This window comes from Ipomoea nil, unplaced genomic scaffold, assembly GCF_001879475.1.
Source record: "Ipomoea nil cultivar Tokyo-kokei standard unplaced genomic scaffold, Asagao_1.1 scaffold2942, whole genome shotgun sequence".
Classification (NCBI taxonomy): domain Eukaryota; kingdom Viridiplantae; phylum Streptophyta; class Magnoliopsida; order Solanales; family Convolvulaceae; genus Ipomoea; species Ipomoea nil.
Genome location: NW_017619370.1, coordinates 1,704,128 through 1,724,340, shown reverse-complemented (window position 1 = coordinate 1,724,340; position 20,213 = coordinate 1,704,128). Strand labels below are relative to the sequence as shown.

At 35.6% G+C, this 20,213-nt stretch overlaps 1 protein-coding gene across 3 annotated transcripts in view; it reads left to right on the top strand.

The window, feature by feature from the left end:
- LOC109162481 (probable LRR receptor-like serine/threonine-protein kinase At1g53430) overlaps window positions 1-20,213 on the top strand; it is a 78,913-nt gene that overhangs the window by 17,489 nt on the left and 41,211 nt on the right. For 2 of the 3 annotated variants that reach the window (XM_019311188.1, XM_019311186.1), the window contains 19 exons: window positions 3,865-3,936; window positions 4,084-4,155; window positions 4,239-4,310; window positions 4,669-4,740; window positions 4,845-4,916; window positions 5,038-5,109; window positions 5,214-5,285; window positions 5,440-5,505; window positions 5,652-5,717; window positions 6,013-6,084; window positions 6,197-6,229; window positions 6,347-6,399; window positions 6,583-6,959; window positions 7,052-7,235; window positions 7,339-7,452; window positions 7,597-7,706; window positions 7,856-8,063; window positions 8,180-8,396; window positions 8,517-8,673. In XM_019311188.1, the coding sequence (XP_019166733.1) occupies window positions 3,865-3,936; window positions 4,084-4,155; window positions 4,239-4,310; window positions 4,669-4,740; window positions 4,845-4,916; window positions 5,038-5,109; window positions 5,214-5,285; window positions 5,440-5,505; window positions 5,652-5,717; window positions 6,013-6,084; window positions 6,197-6,229; window positions 6,347-6,399; window positions 6,583-6,959; window positions 7,052-7,235; window positions 7,339-7,452; window positions 7,597-7,706; window positions 7,856-8,063; window positions 8,180-8,396; window positions 8,517-8,673 (2,161 nt within the window). Of the gene's footprint in view, window positions 1-3,864; window positions 3,937-4,083; window positions 4,156-4,238; window positions 4,311-4,668; window positions 4,741-4,844; window positions 4,917-5,037; window positions 5,110-5,213; window positions 5,286-5,439; window positions 5,506-5,651; window positions 5,718-6,012; window positions 6,085-6,196; window positions 6,230-6,346; window positions 6,400-6,582; window positions 6,960-7,051; window positions 7,236-7,338; window positions 7,453-7,596; window positions 7,707-7,855; window positions 8,064-8,179; window positions 8,397-8,516; window positions 8,674-8,773; window positions 9,559-20,213 lie in introns of those variants that run through there. The other variant, XM_019311187.1, reaches the window with a different exon arrangement.

Genomic DNA, 20,213 nt, shown 5'->3' with positions numbered 1-20,213 from the left:
ACTCATGCGGGCTCGTGCTCGGGCACATCTGGTGGGCTGACGGCAGTGTGTGGCGGTGAAGACTGTGGGTTGTTTCTGCTGGGCGAGGAAGTTGTTGTTGCAGGTGGTTGTGGCAAGCATGTCGCAGGTGGTTCCGTGCCGTGGAAAGAAGCAGCAGGAGGCGTGAGGCAAATAACAAATTCGGGCCACGAGTAATTTTGCACTGGTTGGGGAGACTGCACAGAAGTGCTAGTAGCAAAGGGATAAATAGTCTCATCAAGCCTCACATGCCTGCACACATAAATCTTGTTAGTGTGTAAGTGCATGCACCTATACCCTCGGAATTACTCAGAATATCCTAAGAAGACACATTGAGAGGAACGATATGACATTTTGTGACGGTTGTTTGGTCTGAGATACGGATAACATAGACACCTAAAGACACGAAGAAAGGAATAGGAAGGATGAGAGTTATGCAATTTTAAATGAGGATTGAAGTTATTTGATACAACGAATGACATTTTGTTGATTAAATAAACTTTAGTTTCCAAAGCAAAATCCCAAAATTTATATGGAACAGAGGCACGGGCTAGGAGAGATAAACCCGTTTCAACTATGTGTCTATGCTTTCGTTCGACACGACCGTTTTGTTCATGAGTGTAGGCACAAGACTGTCTATGAACAATTCCTAATTGAACAAAGGAATGATGCAACTTTTTGTATTCAGCTCCTAGGTCAGACTGAATGGATTTTATTGTTCTATTGAAGGAGCGTTCAACCATTATACGAAACTTATCAAAGATGACATAAAAATTTGATTTTAATTTCATGGGAAAATACCAAGTGTAGCGGGTATAATCATCCACAAAAATAACAAAGTAACTAGCCATCAATAGATAATAAAGGAGCTGGACCCCAAATATATGTATATATTAAAATCAAGAACACTAGTGCTGGATGACTCAACACGTGACAGTGGAAATCGAGCAAATTTACCAAATTGACATGCTGAACATAAACTGGAATTACAATGAATAGTACGACTAGAGCCACTAACCGAACAAGACTGAAGAATTTGAGTAAGGACACGGTGATGAGGATGACCTAAACGATCATGCCAAATCGAAGCGGTAGCACGAGCGGAGAGAAACAAGGAAGGAGACGAATTTGGAACAGGTAAGGTGTATAGCCCACCCGAACTACTTCCCTGTAGGAGGATTTCCTTAGTGGTGATATCTTTCACAAGAAAAAAAGAAAGATGAAACTCAAAGAACACATTATTATCTATAGCAAAATGTTGAATAGATAATAAAGAGGTAGACATACCAGGAACATGTAATATATCAGACATCGTAAAAGACCTAGAAGGGGTATCAAAAGTAGCAGGACCAACATGACTAATAGATAGGTCCATACCATTACCGACACGTAAAGTGTCATTACCAGTGTACTTGTCCGAGGTAGAAAGGGCAGCTATGTTTGGAGTTGCATGATTTGTGGCTCCAGTATCCGGAACCCAAGTATGAGAATTTGACGAGGTTTTAGTTCCCAAACCATCCTGAAACACCAAATTAGTCTGAGAACCCGGAGCCAATGAATAATGCCGAAAACAATTGGCTCCTGTGTGACCGAAACTATTACAAATTTGACACGGATCATCATAGCGCAAAAAACAATTGACTCCCGTGTGGCCAAAACCTTTTACAAATTTGACACGGATCATCATAGCGCAAAAAACAATTGACTTCCGTGTGACCAAAACCTTTACAAATTTGACACGGTTCATTAAAGCCACGTTTACTACGCTGCTGATCTCGGTGCGTACTGTCACTACTGGAAATTCTGAAATTTCCGACCACCTGAAAGTTATCTTAAATCAAGTCAAAAGCCTTGTTCCGACCACTTTTGGTATCCAGAAAAACCCTTGTTGCTATTTCTGATCACTTTTTACTTTCAACTTGATTTAAGATCACTTTCAGGTGGTCGAAAATTCAATAATTTTCAGTAGTGTGTCCCGACCCATCCTTGCGTCACTTGATGATCACAACTCGTTGTCCGATAGCATGCCAATCGAAATTTGCATATTGAACTGTCAATAAAAAGAAATCATATTGACATTGTTGGGATGCTGAATGTTAATATGATTTCTTCTCCCCCATTTTCGCGGACACGAACAGCAGTGAAACAGCGGGTCTGGGAATTTTGGAGAAGGCTGGCATCAGCAGCGAGGCGGTAATGGTAATAATTATTGTGAATATAACTGTGGTAGCAATTGTACAAATAGGGGAATATATACAAGAGGAATCATAATATAAGGAGGCTAGAATATGTAGTCATATAATGACTCAGATACAAATAATCCTAATACTAGTTCTAATACGTTTATTTTTAATGAAAAATATTGAAGTATATATTATTTGAGATTTGTCTTATTTGAGACGATTTCACATAAGTTTTTGAATTATTTATTAGTTGATTGAATAAGTAAATGAAACTATGTCAAAAACCTTATAATTAAGTGGTATAACGGTAATTCTTTAAAATAAAAGGTCATAAATTTCTACTACCGGGATTTATCTATTAATTTATTTTGTGATTCAATTCCAACTCAATTGGATTCTATCATAAATCTAATGGTATATAAGTAACGTATTTACCCATTTGATTAATTAATCGGCAAGAACTATTATGGAGGTGTTTGGTAAATGGTTGTTAGCTGTTAGCTACTAGCTGATTTGAGTTAGTGGATATAACTAGTTCATAACATTAGATGTTTGTAGAAAAGTATTTAATAAATTAGCTGTTAGTTATTAGCTGCTTACATACAAATGACTTTCTCAACAAGCTAATTGAAAAAGCTACTTTGAGTAGCTTTTTAAATTTTAACATTTTGGAGCAAAAAATTATTACAAAAAGCTAATTAATCAAACATTCATATTGATTGTTTAACCAAGTCAAACAGCTAATAATGATCAAATAAGCCAAAATTGACTGATAGGTTTATTAGTTTACCAAACATGGCCTATATCTTGTTTATTATTTAATTTTGTTTGAGTTAATAACTATTATATTTTTTAAAAAGATATATGCCTTGTTTGGTAACATAGTTGGTTTATCAGTTAATTTTGACTTATTTGACCACAATAAGTTGTTTGATTTGGTAAAATAATTAATATGATTGTTTGATTAATTAGTTTTTTGTAACAATTTATTGCTCCAAAATATTAAAATTTAAAAAGTTGTTCAACGCAATTTTTTGGATAAACTTTTTGAGAAAGTAATTTTGCATCTAATAAGCTATCAGCTAACAACTAATTATCACATATTTATTAGCTAATGCTATCAACTAGTCAAACTCACTAACCCAATCCGCTAACAACTATTTACCAAATACCCAATTACGTTTTTGGCCTTGTTTGGTCAATGGTTATTAGCTTATAACTGTTAGCTGATTGAGTTAGACAGTATGACTAGTTGATAACATTAGTTGATTATAAAAAAATGTTTGGTAAATTAGTTGTTAGCTGATAGATATATGATATAATTTCATTTTTCAAAAAACTAATTGAAAATGTTGTTTTTAAACAATTTTTTGAATTTTAGCATTTTGAAATTACAAAAAAACTGATTAACCAAACATTTATATTAATTTTTAAACTAAATCAAATAGTTAATAGTGATCAAATAAGTTAAAATTAACTAATAAGCTAATTATTTTACCGAACAACCTTTTATCAATCAATCTTAAAAGAAATCATAGAGTGTGCACTTCTGGCTAATAGAAAAGCGTTACTAGAAGTGACTTGGGCTGGCAAGAATTTTTGTATTATTTATTATAGTTTATTGAATACATCGTTTGAAATGCAGTTGTGGTTTCCATTACAGGGATTTATCTGAAAATTTGTTTAATGGTTCAATTCCAATTCAGCTGGGTTCCCTCGTAAACCTAACGCGTCTGTAAGTAAAATTTCTTTCAGTTCCTGTTTTGTTATTTTTCTTTCTTGTTTATTAGATTACTCTTATTTAGTTTTTGTTTGTTTTGAGTACTACTGACTTTGTTATTATTATTATTATTATTATTATTATTATTTTGTTTTTTTTCAGAGATTTGAGCGATAATTTATTGTCAGAAGCAATTCCAATTGAAGTAGGGAACCTTAAGAGCTTGATGATTTTGTAAGGCGACATGATACCTTGCATTTTATCCTTTTTTTTTCTGAAATCTGAATGGATTTTTGTTCTCCCATTTTGTAATTCAGGGACATTAGTGACAATCAACTCTCTGGTCCTCTGCCCAATCAGCTTGGAAAGCTCTCTCTTCTTAGAACTCTGTAAGTGTGTAAATAATACTAGTTTGCTTTAATTGATTAGATGGTTTTGAAACAAATGGATAACAATTGATGCATTTAGTTGATTTTTTTTAATACCAGTTAGTTTATCATTCATCAGTGTAACAAATGATTTCTGGTATCTACATATATAATATGGAAATTTGTTGGTGAATTTCCAACAAGGATTAAGAAGATGTATAGGTTGATCTGAGATACTTGTAAGTGAGTGTTGTGGTTACTTTTAATTTCTGACTAACACTTACAATTCAACCATGAAGAAGACATTGCAATATTTAGGAGTAAGATTAGATTATGTTATTTCAACTTAATCAGTCATTTGCTATGCTAATTTCTTCAGCAATGTTCGAGGGAACAACTTGACTGGACGAATTCCAGATTCCATTGGTCAACTAGGAAACCTCACTCGTTTGTAAGGCATCTATATATATACACACACACTGACATATCACCAAACACAATTGGTGAAACTTAATTGTGATTTTATAATATGATTCTCATTTCTTGATCGAGTAGGTCTCTACTAGGAAATAATTTTGAAGGTCCTCTGACTGATCAATTTTCAAAGTTGACAAATCTTGTGAGCTTGTAAGCCTTGTGATAAATTTAAGCATCTTTTCATCTTGTCTTGTTTTACATGCAAAAGAAATTTACTACAATGTTCAAGATTTTAGTGTAATCCCTCACTGTCATATCATCCATCATTCAGGCGTGTTAGCGACTTAGTTGGAGGAGAGTCGCAGTTTCCTAATTTAACAAATTTGAGTTCCTTGGAATATCTGTGAGATTTTTACCACACTCCTAGCTAGCTCATGCTGAATTACTTGTTTTTCCTTTGCTCCCTTTGAGGCTTCTGCCCTAATGCCTCTCATCATCTGTTTTCAGGACATTGAGGAAATGTTTACTTGGTGGCCCTATTCCTCCTATAATCTGGAACCTACCGAATTTGTATTCTCTGTAAGTTTTCCGTTAATATATATTTGCAAATTATTCTCCAGCATTGGAAAAATTCTCAGCTCTTTCTGAAGTCAAGCCACATATGAACAGTTTCGCATGTTTTGTGAATAAATACATATTTGATTTTCATTATATTTTTCCATTTCTTATTCAGGGACTTGAGTTTCAATAGTTTGTTTGGTCAGATTCCAAAATATGTTTCCAGCCCACCAGCATACTTGTAAGGGAGTTTACACTACATATCTTCTTCCCTACATAGAATTTTGGCATGCACGTGTTCATGAGTGCAAACGCATCATATCCATTGGTTTCAGTGTTTCACAAAAACATTGTACATGTTATTTTCATCTTTGCAATGTTTTTCAGATTTCTCCGAGGAAATAAGCTCAATGGGACAATTCCAAAATGGATAATGAATTTAACTTGGCATTTGTAAGTGCTCTGAACCAAAACAAAAACCTTAACTAGATATTAAATTATTCATTTTATTCTTAGGAAGTTGTTCTGCAATAAGGATTGTTAAGAGTTTTTAGGTGTTGGAATCTAGAATATCCACTTTTTCCCTATGATAAAATCAACATTAAAGAAGCTAATGTCTATTGATTTTAGCAACAATGATCTCATCAGGTAGGATTTGAACCATTTAAGCCTACTTTTCACTCTTGTTCTCATTCCATTCCATCTAATGATAATTAATACTGGTTTATTTTTATTGTTCACTTTGCAGTGATGTGTCTGAAAATTTTTTCACAAACAATGTCGCAGAAATTCAAAATTTGCATTCAAACTCCTCAAACTTGTGAGGACTTCTAATTGACTATGCTTTTCTTTATTATGCTTTTTCCCTATACTCCATTTTTCGATTTTTCATACTTTGAAAATCAACCATACTTTGGATCTTTCTGTTGCAGGAACCTTTTTTCATCCCTTAATTCCAGTGAAGGGTAAGCACTTCCTCTTCATTTGGTGGACACTTATTTCTCCGCTCAAAAGCAAAAATGTAAATGTGCTAGTTGGTTTGAAGTGCATGATCTTGTTTTGCTTTCATTTTGATATTTTAGGGGTACACATTGGGAACATGTTGGCTATACCTGTAGCGACAAAAAATACCTGTGTAAGTATATTGTGATAAAGCTTTTGTAACTTTTTCTTCACAATGGTCTAAAATAACATAATCTGGACAAAAGCATAGCATAGCAACCTGAATTTGTTTCTTCAAAACAAATTGTATGGACTCTTAACTAACAGAAACATTTATTTCAAATATAATGACACTTCAATTATTTCTCAATTGCAGTAGAAGACCATCTATTTATAAACTGTGGTGGTGAATCAATGAAAATAAATGGAAGTATTTATGAAGGCGATCTGAGTTTAAATGGAAGTTCAACTTTCTTTCTGAGTAGAAGTTTAACATGGGGTTATAGTAGTATGGGATCCTACACATCAACAAAGGACGAATACATAATGAACAATACATGCATTGTTGGTGTTGGTGATGTCCCTCTTTACAGTTCAGCACGTGTATCCCCAATCTCCTTGAAGTATTATGGATTTTGTTTAAGAAATGATGAATACACTGTGAAACTTCACTTTGCTGAATTAGTTAGCAACGGCAACTATAAAACCCCATATATCAACAAATCAGGTCGAGTTTTTGATGTGGATATCCAGGTATATATGGTACAACTACCAATAGAAGCATTACAATATATATTATATATATGCTGACAAACTGGAATCTTGAAAGCTGATTATGATTGCAGGGAAAGAATGAACTTAAAAATTTCCACATAGAAAAGGAAGCAGAGGGTGTAAATAAGGCTTACACTGTGGAAATAGAAAATGTTATAGTTAACAATAGTCGACTGGAGATTCACTTATATTGGTCAGGGAAGGGTTCAATGATGTACCAAGGTCCACTTATATCTGCAATTTCTGTATATCCTTGTAAGTCATATATACTTGTTTTACCTACTAGTGCACCATTTCGATTGTATCCTACTACTTTTCTTATCTGATATTTCTTGATGCCAATTCCTTCCTGATCCAGCTAAAGAGAGTGATCTGTCTCCTCCAAAGATGGCTGCAATCTCATTATCTGTCTTAATTCTTCTGATAGTGTTGATGGTTTATTTCTGGAAGATAGAAGACAATTCGCATGAAGGTAACTTCAACTTTTTAAACAGTTGGCTTGCCTACTGGTACTGTTGTTGTTGTTGTGGGGGAGGGGTGGGTGGGACTGATCTCTACCAGCCATTGCTCTGTGTTGATTATACTGTCCCATTTATTCCACCGATTTTTCGTCTAGGAATGGTTGAGTTGTATCCTGGAGGACTTTACAACTTCCATAAAGTAAAAGCTGCTGCCAACAATTTCAAGGACAAACTTGGTGAGGGTGGATTTGGAACTTTCTATGAGGTTAGTTTTGTTTCAAGTATAATGAAATTCTCTTTAATATAGATATGATGTACATCTAACAGTACAGTTCCTACAATAGACATTTAGCTCCTCCGATCACTTTTTGACATTACACAAGAGTCACTGTTAGTTACTTAACTTCAATTCAGGCCAAACTCGGCAATGGAACAGCCGTTGCAGTTGAAAAGGTTTCAGCCACAAAAGATATAATACGTGCATTTCGGGAAAAGGATTCTACAATTTCTCTCATGGAACATCCGAACCTTGTAAAGCTGATGGGATGCATTGCAGAGAAGAACCAACTGCTGCTGGTTTATGAGGATATAGGCCGTAATTCCCTTCAAAATGCACTTTTTGGTAGTGTATCTATCTATCTATCTCTGCCTCTTCATACTGAAGTTTTTTTTTTTTTTTTTCTTTTTTTTTCACTTTAGCTTGTCTAGCAGCAGTAAACAACAGTATTTTCCTTACAGGTTCGAACAAGTTGAAATTAGATTGGCCAACAAGGCGCAACATTTGCCTTGGCATAGCAGAAGGTCTAGCTTTTCTTCATGAGTGCAAGCAGAAAAATGTTCATGGAAATATTAAACCAACCACCATTTTTCTTGACAAAAATCTCAATGCAAAGATAGCTGACTTTGGATTTTCCAGGCTCCATGACCAGGGAAAGTCACTGGTGGATGGAACAGTGTAATGATACTGTCCCTCATTTTTCTGGACAATGATGCCTGAATGTTTCTAAAAAATTGTAAATAAATCCAATAGCCAATAGGTTTTCCTGGCACATCCTCACCTGAAATCATTCTGTAGGGTATACCTGGCACCTGAATACGCAAAATATGACCTTTTAACAACAAAGGCAGACGTGTATAGCTTTGGAGTTGTTGTACTTATAGTTGTTAGTGGAAAGAAAGAAAAGATTTCAATGTCTAGCAGCGGGGCTGACACCGAGTACCTTCCAGATCTCGTGAGGATCGGACTCAAACTTAATTAATTATATCATTGCATCGTTAGTCGTTGTGAGTAATGTTATCATATATATCATATATTGTGTGTATGCATTGCAGGCAGCCCGTGAAAAGCAGAGAGAAGGGCATTTTATGAATCTAGTTGACAAAACCATATCTAACAAAGTGGATTGGAATCAAGCTGATACAACGTTAGAACTAGCATTGATGTGCTTGGACCAGTACCCAGATCAAAGACCATCCATGTCTCAAGTTGTGAAGGTTCTAAAGGAACAGCTTCCATTGAAGGATCTAAAGGAAAGTTTAAAGCAGCTTTCTTCTGTCAGAGAAACTCAACCACATGGTGAGATTTCCACAACTCACCATTCAAAATCGAGGAGCACTTCAAGGGGTGGGATGACAGACACCAGCGTTTCTGCTTCTCCCAGCAGCACTGCTTGAATTGAAGAACAACACTGTAGTACAAATCTATGCTGCTTTTCAGTTGTTCTGATCTGCTGAAAATGAAATGAATGGTTTCCCAAAAGAATTAATTAAACCAGCTTTCCCAAACTCACAAGTGATGATGGTGAAAGCTGATTTAATTCCTTTGGGAAACCATTTATTTCAGCACAACAACTCAAAACCATTTATTTCAGCTTACACACCACCACTTGTGAGTTTCAGAATCTGCACTGCTTTCCTATTTTCAGTCTCTCCTCTCTTGCTAGTGTGCTTTGCTTTTGTGAAATAATAGTTGTGATATATGACATGCATGTACGTACAATGCTATTATTTTATATTTTCCACTTTGTAATTAAATTGTATGTGTGTTGTGTTTCAGCATGGCACCCCTAAAATTCAAGTTATTGGTGCTTTGAGAATTGAGAATTTTTATTTATTTATTTATTTTACCATTTCATACTAATTCACAAGGCCAAAGATTGAATAAAACATCATCGGACCGGTATATTTTTAAGTACCATGATATCATATAAATAACACTTCTATTCTAACAATAGTTAAGTAGTATTACAATTACACTGATGTTTGTAGCAGAAATATTGTAATTTATCTTCTTCTGTAGTTATGTTCATGTTATTATTATCATTTTTATGAAGTTTAAACACACACATACACATACCTTCGTTGTGATAGGATTATCACCACCTTGTTATGAAAGTCAAGCTAAGAAACTTTAGTTGCTGCTAATTATTAGTATGTATCAACATAGACAATTAAATAAATTTGAACATTAGTAGTAGAAAAGATAAACAATGATACATAAGATTTTAAAGCCTTAAGACCAATCGAGAATAGACAATCTTGAAGACGTTTGAACCATGCACGTACTAGTGCTTGCTTCAAACTATTTAGAGACTTTTGTAATTAACATGAGTAACGTAGGAAATTTGTTGTCAATATACATTGGTAGTTGTTTCATGTAAACATTCACTACAAGAAAAATCACGATTTGCAACGAAAGAATTCCGTAGGCTCCAGGCTTGTTGCATTTTATTTCGAAACGAAAACAATCCATCACTAGCGGTGGTGACGAAAAAGGCGATGGAATTTTCCATCGCAATATAGACAACATAAATCATTCCGTCGCGATTTAGGTGACAGAAATGTTTCCTTCTGTCACCATCACTTGAGAAAATATTCTGTCACAGAACTCATATTCCGTTGTCTATTTCCGCGTGAATATAACGACGGAAATAATTATCGTCGCAATTCCGTCGCTAAATTTTCCGTTGCAAATTTCGTCTTTCCTCACAAAATTCCGTCACCAATTTCATCGTCATAATGATATCGAATATTCTGTTTCTAACATCATATTTCATCGCGATTTTGCTAAACAGTTATTTTTTTTTAATATTTTGATAATTATTATTATTTTGTCAAAATTCAAATGTTAATATGTAATTATATTTATAAACAAAAGCACTATTAAAATTAAAATACAATATAATTTGTAATATAAAAGTAATGTTCAAAAAATTCATGTTCTACTAAATACCAAATTCATGTTTAAATAGTAGTATAATAATTCATTAAAAAATTCAAAATCAAATTTAATCGAGTTGCAATGAGAGTAATGATGAAGTATCAGCTCTCTCATGCATTTAATCTTTGTTGTCAACAACTATATAACTAAGTTCGAATATAGTATAAATAAAACGGTGGAACAGTACAGTTCTAAAACCTTGTTATTGCTTTGAATTCTTTCAAGAAGTCTAGCATCCTCCGTAGTAGTCCAACCATCTGTTGCACTCACAGTCATTATAATTACACGAGTTAGTTATATTACATGGACTCCCATTATATTCTTTACTCTATATATAACAAGAGATAATAGATTATCTTTGTTCTGAGTCCCAAGAAAAATGTTATCATTAAAATTTTGAGTAAAAGAATAAAAGTAGGAAGTAGAATTTTGGAGTCCATGGCAATCCTTGGATTATGTCGTGAACTCCTTTTCAACTTAGTTTTCACTATCTGATCAATCTCTAGTTAGGGTCAGCCACAAAGCCGCCTTGCTAAAATGATATTCAAACTCCTTTAATTTTAGCAAAGAAAAATGGATGAGGTAATTAGTTGAAGTTGGACTTTTAGAATCAAGATGCAGGATTCTTTTAGCTTAAAATACTTGATAAAGCTAGCTTTGAATGATCAATATAATCAACCAGCGATTAGTATGCCTGGTTTACTTGTGGACGTTAAATGCTTTCCACATGATTTAGAAGAAAATAAGAAAGGGAAAAGGGTTGAATAAGCCTTCAAATTTTAGCTGAAAAGTAAATTAGCCTCTCAATTTTTTCGAGGTGTAATTACACCTATCAACAATTCATTTTGATGCAATGAATACCAAAATTTGATTAATGACATACTATCACAGGTAACTAGGGTTCTGACTATCCTCCGACAAAATTTCAGGCAAAAAAAGTGACTTATAGGTCACGGAGGAGAAGGTGACCACTGTGGCGAGAAATAAAGAGCTACTAAATATCCACATGACTAAGAGGGGCAAATTATGGTTCACACAACTGTGTAGACCACAGTCGAAAACATCGTCGTGAATATTATGAGTAAAAATAATGTACATTATGTGTTAGAATACTGTACATTACGTGTTTAGAATAATGAAACATCTGGGATAATATAATAATGTACATTATGTTTTAAAATAGTGTATATTATACATTAGAATAATGTACATTATGAGTTATAAAAATGTATATTGTAACTAAACACGCGAGAAAAAATAATAAACAAAACGTCATTTTTAGACCGTAGCTGTATGGACTACGGTCCACGCAATAACTATTGCCCAAGAGGGTCAGAGGGACATGGACAAAAGAGTGAAAAGACATTAAGCCAACTGTTGTGGTAATACATATTGCATCTCGATCATTTTAGAAAAGCCAAATGCAGAGAATGTTTAAGCCTAATTTACTTTTAATAATTAAGGCCATGTCTCTGTTGTAGGCCAAACAAAGCACACTTACATTCTATTGATGCAATTATTGAGAAGCTAGCATGCAATTAGACTATGCAAAAAGTTGTGTGTGGAATACAGTCTGGAAAGTTATAAATTATAAGTTTCATTATAAGTATCCCCTGCCTAGGTATATGTGTTGAAGGTAACTTCACAAATTTTTTATACTTCAACTAAAAATATGTATTAGAGGACAGAAAAACTCAAGTAATACTACATATCAGTGTTGCAAAAATCGCGTCTAAAATTCCATAAACGAGGAGCTCTTCCACTACAACAGACAACGAGCATTTAAATTTGACATGATGACCCTCGACACGGGCAAGGAAGTGAATGAGACAGTTATAGACACCTGGACATGCATACAAAATGACAACGAATGGAAAAAACCAAGCATCCATCCCACGCGATTATTCGCATCAACAAAAATAACGGTATACGAATTAAAAAAAAAATCTTGAAATACACAAATAATTTTAATACTTCAGTGGATTTAATATGAATATGTACTCATGTGCAGATGGAAACAGTGGTGGGGTACACAGGGACACGAGCACAACGGCTCAAGCTATTTAAAAGGAAAATGAAAAGCGAGCTGCTATTCAGCCCATATAGTTCGTGGGCGGAGATTGACATGGTAAGTTAACATATGACATAAATGGGTAAGATGTGTTATATGTGTTTGTTCCTGGGTTTAAAAAATACTTGCTAAGCATTTTGAGGCAAATGTGCAATGCAGTTTCTATTCCCCATATTGAACAAATCTCACTACTATGTCATTGCCGTCGATCTGGGGGAGGGGGGGGGGGGGGGGAATGCAAATCATTGACAATTCATCAGCTGGAAAAAAAAGAGAGGAAGTATATGACAAAATCCCTGAAGATTTGGTAAGCACCTCAAACCATATGTTTGTAAAATTATTTGGGTACGTAATAATTCAAAGTATATACAAAGGAGATGAGCACGAATGTGATTTCAATATAATGCATGAGTGATGGAAAAAAGAGTAATGGAAGGTGGGCATAAAGATTAGTATATACTAAGAAACTGAGTGATACGGGAGTGCATCAACGTAATACTGTAATGAGCATCGCCTTATATAAAATACTGTGCATTCTGTATAGTATTTAACCTGAAATGTAGAGACTGGTCTGCATCATTACAAATAAATTAGAGTTGAACTACAGATTTAAATAATGAAAAACGGTGATAGGATAAGAGTTACTAACCGTGTAGATCTTATGAAATCAGAAAGACATGCTCGAGTGCTTCATAGACGATAACAAGGACCATAAAAGGGCGGCTGAAATACTGCACATGGAACCAAAGAGAATGCAAATGCCCTGGAGGGATGCCAAAGAAAATCCAGACAGTGGAGTATATGCAATGAGGCACATGGAGTGCTTCATTGGTGAGCAAGCGAGGAGTTGGGAATGTGGGATGAGCAAGGGAGACAAGACCACAATAGAAACATTACGAACGAAGTACATGAAGGATATCCTACTGAGCGAATGTAATGAGCAACACAGCAAAAACTTTCAAAACTCACCACTTTTCTATCAGGGGGTGTTCACGCAATTGGGGTAAGTGGTTTGATGTGAGATTGGACATTAGTTTTGATGACTTTAAGAGACAAGAACAAGGTAAATGAACAATGGTGTACTAGACAATTAAAATTTGCGACAAAGAAATGTTTTTTGTTAAGCTTTTGCGAAATGCATGATCATGGTTTAGAAGTAGAGAAACAGTGAAGTAGTCCAACATGCAAACAGGGATAAATTCCCAGTGTGGACATGAGCACACAGGCTGATTTATATTTATTCCATTTCATGTGCATGAATGTATCTTTGCTTAAAAAGTTGTAGCATTAAGGATACTATTAGTGGCAACAGAAAGAAAAGAACCATGTAAATACCAAATGTTTGAGACTTAAAACAAATCCAAATGTGCAAGTGTTTACGCTGTGTTAATGAGGAATACATATTCTTTTTTTCCAAATTCGTGCTGCAGTGGTGTACAACATTGTGCAAATACGATATAACTGACAGAACCGGTATGTGCATCGACGGTGTATGTATTCATGCAATGTTAAGTGTAATTAGAAATAACCCGTAATCGGCTAAATAGTTTTTGACCCGTTATGCTGATGTGCACCTACGTAGAAATAGTTAATGCATCACGATAGGGATTCGTTGGTGCGAAGTTAATAAAACAACGTAAATATTAAGTTTTATTAAACTGCATGTTTGCATGAAATCCGAGATTTAAATTGATGTGCAAAATCAAAGGAAGCGTATGTGCAAGTCAGCACACAATTTCAGAAACAATGTGCAACATACGACCCTAAACTGTGCAATTTGGGAATGTAAAAAAAAAACGGGAAATAAAATAAAAAAATACCAAAGCCATATGATTATTTAAAGAACAGTTGAATTGATGTGCAACATCAAAGGAAGCGTATGTGCAAGCCAGCACAAAATTCCAGAAACAATGTGCAAGACACGAACCTAAATTGTGCAATTGGGGAATGTAAAAAAACGCATGAGATAAAATTGTTCCACATATTTGAAAACCATTCCCAAAAACAAAACAAACAAATCCATTATTTGAAAACCAACAGAAAATGCAGAATAAGAACAAGTCAATGAAGAAGTAAAAACCATAGCAATGTGTTTAAACTTAAATAAAATTCAAAGAGCAATACGACCCCCTTCCTCATATGTTCGCGTTGCGCATCGGGCAGGTACGACTATTATGGCCATACTTTTCACAAGTTTGGCATTGTCGTTGACGACGTCCAGACTTTTCGACAGCTAATTCCCTTGTACTTTTGTAACGTTTGCGACCAACCTTGTTATTAGAGATAGGAGGAAGATGAATATCAACTTGACCATCAGGCGAAGCACTGCAAAACAACTCAAATAGTTGCTTCTTAGAAACAGAAGAGTGATCGCTGGGACCATTCTCATCCCATAAAACAGCGTTGAAGTCTTTCAAAGCTGCAGTCAGCTTCATAACATGATCAACACTCCGTGAAGCCATGGTCATGCACAAAAAGAATTCTGCCCAAGCTTCACCAATAGCGACATCTACATCCGCAGACACCCCACGTTGAACCCCCAACAACTGCCGCACACAAGCACACCTAGTCCAACGTGAAACCATATACCGAGAAGGGATAGAAACAACCCTACGGTCCTTGAAAACCCATAAAATGTGACGACAAAGTAACAAACTCGTGTAAACATGTTACACGTGCACTCGACAACAATATTACCAGAGTAAAAAATCACCGTGTGCACCAATTCATCACCATCTTGAACCTCATACCGGGTTACCATCCCTTCAACAATTGAACTCACAGAACGACACAAAAAAGATCCCGCAATAACCTCGGCTTGACAGTATACACTGTAGCCGCATGCTTCTTAATCAACAACAGAGTATGGCACAAAGGAAAATGGCCATCACATTCGGCATTCAGTTTGGTTTGCGACACACGTTGAGCATCAATAGCTCCTTCAAAATTGTTGAACAACTCAGACAAACTAGCATGTTGGTTTGTGCAACTACCAAACACACTATTTGTAGCTTCGGACCTAGATGTTGTGCGAAGCAAACCACCCATGAAAAGATCATTAAAAAATGCAGGGATCCAAAACGATCTCAAATCATACATAAGACGAAACCACCAGTGATCACCAAGGCTATACTTTTCCATTACATCCTACCAACCCCGCTCAAACTCCTCCACAGACAACGTCTCATTCCAAACAACATCATTCAAAGCACGCCGAAACTCCTCGTCTTTACATAGAACATTACCAACCTTCTCACCAACCTTTGACATTATATGCCACATACAAAACCTGTGCTGCGTAGTATCAAACACCCGTGAGACTGCAATCCGCATCGAAGGATCTTGATCAGTGATAGTGCAACTAGGCACACAACCCATTGCAGTTTTAAATTGCTAAAGAAGCCACACATAAGAGTCCACATCTTCACGAGAAATCAAACCAATTGCAAATGTGACGCCTCTCTTGTGATTATCAACGCATGTAAATGGAATCAATACCATACCATACCTGCAAGACATAACACCAAACCAAAAAACGATTAGAACCATGAGCGTTAACACACTGCATGCACGAAGAAATAAGACCAATCTGCACATACTAGAAATTTAAAAATAAACGAACCACAGGGAATTTTTTTTTTTAAACGTGGCTTACCTATTAGTACCATATGTCGCATCAAACGACACCACATTGCCAAAAGCTGCAAAATTTTCCTTTGCAATAGGGTCAGCCCAAAACACCCTCCGTAACTGATCCTCAGAATCCAAATCATATTGAAAGAAATAGTTTGGGCAATTGTCTACCTTCTAAATATATTTTTTCACAAAAATATGAGCATCAGAAGTACCAATATATGCCATTAAATCACGCTTCAAATTTTTTAAAGTCAACACATGTCGCACCAACATTAGAATATGAACCAAACTCCCTAGCCAAGCGAAACGACCTATTAGGCCCAACATTGGCCCTGGCACACTTAAGCACAAAAATTTGGTGTTGAACATCCATGGAATGATTAACGCAGGAAAGGCTTAGCCACATCCGAGCACAAACAATGATTATGGTGGTGCTCAATGAAAGGAACCACAAAAACCCCATCGTCAACCATCTTCAACAACAACCTCGCTTTGCAACCCACCCTATTCGAAACACGCCAGCGCTTCTGAGCCACAGCTGGTTGATCCAACGCACCATTCACAACAACCGGTCCATGCCTAGCCTGCGCGAACAAACCAACAAGTTTTTTACAAAATCACCCTCCCTATTCTTACGCACCAAACTACGACGTACGTCAAAACCAACAAGAGACACATACTGATGATAAAAAAACAATACCGTGAGCGAGAGAAAGAAAAGCCTGCTCCTCAAAAGGCCTAACCGCCTCGTCACACGAAGGCGTCCAGTACTTAGTTCCATCGGGAGACACGTCCATAACACAACCTTGTAGCGATTCCGAGCGTACTGCACAACCATCAAACAAAAATACAGACATAAACAAAAAAAACAAACAATTAAAACCAACATGCACCACATACAAACAGTAAAAAAAAAAAAATTAACACACTGATTGCACACTTCAAATGACAACACAAGCACATTACGAAGTAAGCACCCCCAACCACAAACCTTCAAACAAATACGATAAAAACAAATAAAACACACAGGTAACACACCATGAAAAAAGAACGTTAACATAATTTAAGGCCTAAAAAAAACGGAATACTAAAATTAAAAACGAAACAAAACACCCAATGAATAAGATTGGGCAAAAAAAAAAAATACAATGCAAAGAACATGTACTAGGTATTGCACAAAACTACAATTAGAATAAATACACAAAACACAAACAGCACATACAACCCATGTTGTTAAACCAACAACGAAACACGCATAAATTAGCAATAAAATTTATAAACGAAAAACAGGAGCCAATGGAACTGAATAAAAAAAAAAAAGAAAATGAGAATTACAACAACCAAATAATATATATTGCATAAGACATAATTGACAACTACTAACGGGAACAAAAAACCCCATCACTACGACAAACACTAGTCCAACGACCAAAAACAACGATTAAAACAGATAAATTAAAACCCCATAAACAACGCCAATACACAACACCTACAACGCATATCTTACACATGAGCACATAATTATACACAAAACCAATAATAACTGATGCTCAATAAATATATACTAGAAACAAACGAAAACACCAACCTGGAGAATCCATAACCCTTTGCACAGAGAATGCCACAAAAAATGAATAAGGGAGTTTGTAAACTTTGGAACAACACAAACAAAAACCACAGAAAACTACAAAGTATATAAAGAGGTACGCTGAATTAGAATATAAATGAACAATATCTTAATTTACCATATTTAATACACCTAAAAAAAGCAAATCATCTGAAAAAACAATCCCAAAAAATAGGAAAAAAAATGCAAAGACTATAAAGCCCTTAAATCAATCACCCGGCAAAAAAGAAATAAATAAAACCAAAAAGAGCCGAAAAAACATGAACTATAGATCAAAGCACAATCAAAGGCCAGATTCTGTCCACATACCACATGTGGGAACATGACCTCATATGATCCTCTACATATATATATATATATATATATATATATATATATATATATATATATATATATATATATATATATATATATATATAGGTAGATGCTCATATGCGGCTGTGCTCTTAGGTGAGGCGGTGAGGTTATATCCTAGTCGTTGATCAATTCTAATCTAACGGCAGCGGCACATTATTTGAATTAAGTAAAGTTTTTCGCGCTTTTGGTAAGTGGGGGCGTTTCAGTAATTTCATTGGATGGGACGTGCATGTATATAAGCTGTTTTATTTTGTCTAACTTTTAAGCGCTGAGAGAGAGAGATCAAGACCTCGTTTGTGATCGCGTCGTAATTGGGAGAAGATCAATATCGCGATCGTGATTGCGTCGCAATTGAGAGAATATCGCAGTTCGGAGAATATTGAAATTGAGCGATGATGCCTGGTATGTTTGACTTGCTTATGTTTGTAGTTTTAATTTGTCTTTTATTATTATGTGTTTGTTGTGATTTGGAAGTTTATCGCCTGTTTTTATCTGGTTTTGCGGGGTATCGGTGTTGACTATGTTGTTGTGTGTTGTTTTGTGATTACGGTGTACTTTTTGTCTACTCGTGGTGCATATATTATTTGTTGGTGTGACTGGCAGTATTAGATTTTATGCATGTGTAATGCGCATGTAGGTAGGGTTATTCATGTGGTATTGGATAAGGTGTGGTGATTTATTAGTTAACATGTGGTGTGCAGCTATTGATTTGGAATCTTTTGGTATTTGCGATAAACATAATTCAACTGATGTTTGTGGAGAAGGCAGTGGTGGTGTTTGTGATGAAGGTAATCCCACTGATGTTGGTGTAGAATGCAGTGGTGATGGTTGCGATGAAGGTAATGTGACTGATGTTGGTGTAGGAGGCAGTGGTGTGGGTTGTGATGAAGATTATTTGACCGATGTGGGTGTACAAGGCAGCTCATGTGTGTTGGAAATTTCTCCTGGGTTGACTAAGTATTGGCGCCCAGTCTGTGCTGACAATTTGAAGCCTATCGTTGGGCAACAGTTTGTTTCCTTGGATGGTGCTATTATTTTTTTATAAACAATATGCTGGGAGTGTTGGGTTTGATTGTAGGCAGCACTCAATTCGGAAGAATAGGGATGGTGTTGCTGTGGAGAAGCATTTAGTATGTAATCGTCAGGGTTTTAAGCAGAGGGTTTCTAGTGTTGCTAAAACTACTTTGGTGAGGAGACGGAGGATGACAAATAGGGTTGGTTGTAAGGCTAAGGTTGTGATAAAGCTTAAGTCTAATGGTTTGTATGTTGTGCATTTTTTTGAGGAACGTCACACCCATTCGTTGTGTTCAATTATTGCTAGGCAATTTTTAAGGTGAATCGTAGCCTTGATGCTGGGCACCAAATGTTTATTGCGAGTTGTGCTCGGGCAAATATTGGCTATGTTCGGTCATATAGGTTGTTTAAAGAGATTGTTGGTGAGTATTCCAATGTTGGGGCTACAGGTGTGGATTTTAAGAATTTCAGGCGTGACCTGATGGCGTACATTCTAAATGGTGATGCTCAATTATTCATAGATACGCTTTTCAAGAGACGTGAATTGTGTGAGGCGTTTGATTTTGAATATGATATTGATGAAGTTGATCAGATTTCAAGGGTTTTTTGGGCGGATGCAGTATCTAGGTAGAATTTTGCTTTGTTTGGTGATGTTGTTTCATTCGATGCTACATACCGTACTAACATGTTAGTATTTATTTTTATTTTGTGCATGTTGTATATTTCTGTGGTGCATGATTACATGCCTTATGGTGTGTCTTGTTAGAAGTATGGTGTTAACTGATTGCTGTGTTGTAGGTATAAGTTGGTTTTTGTTCCGTTTACTGGAATTGATAACCATAAGAGA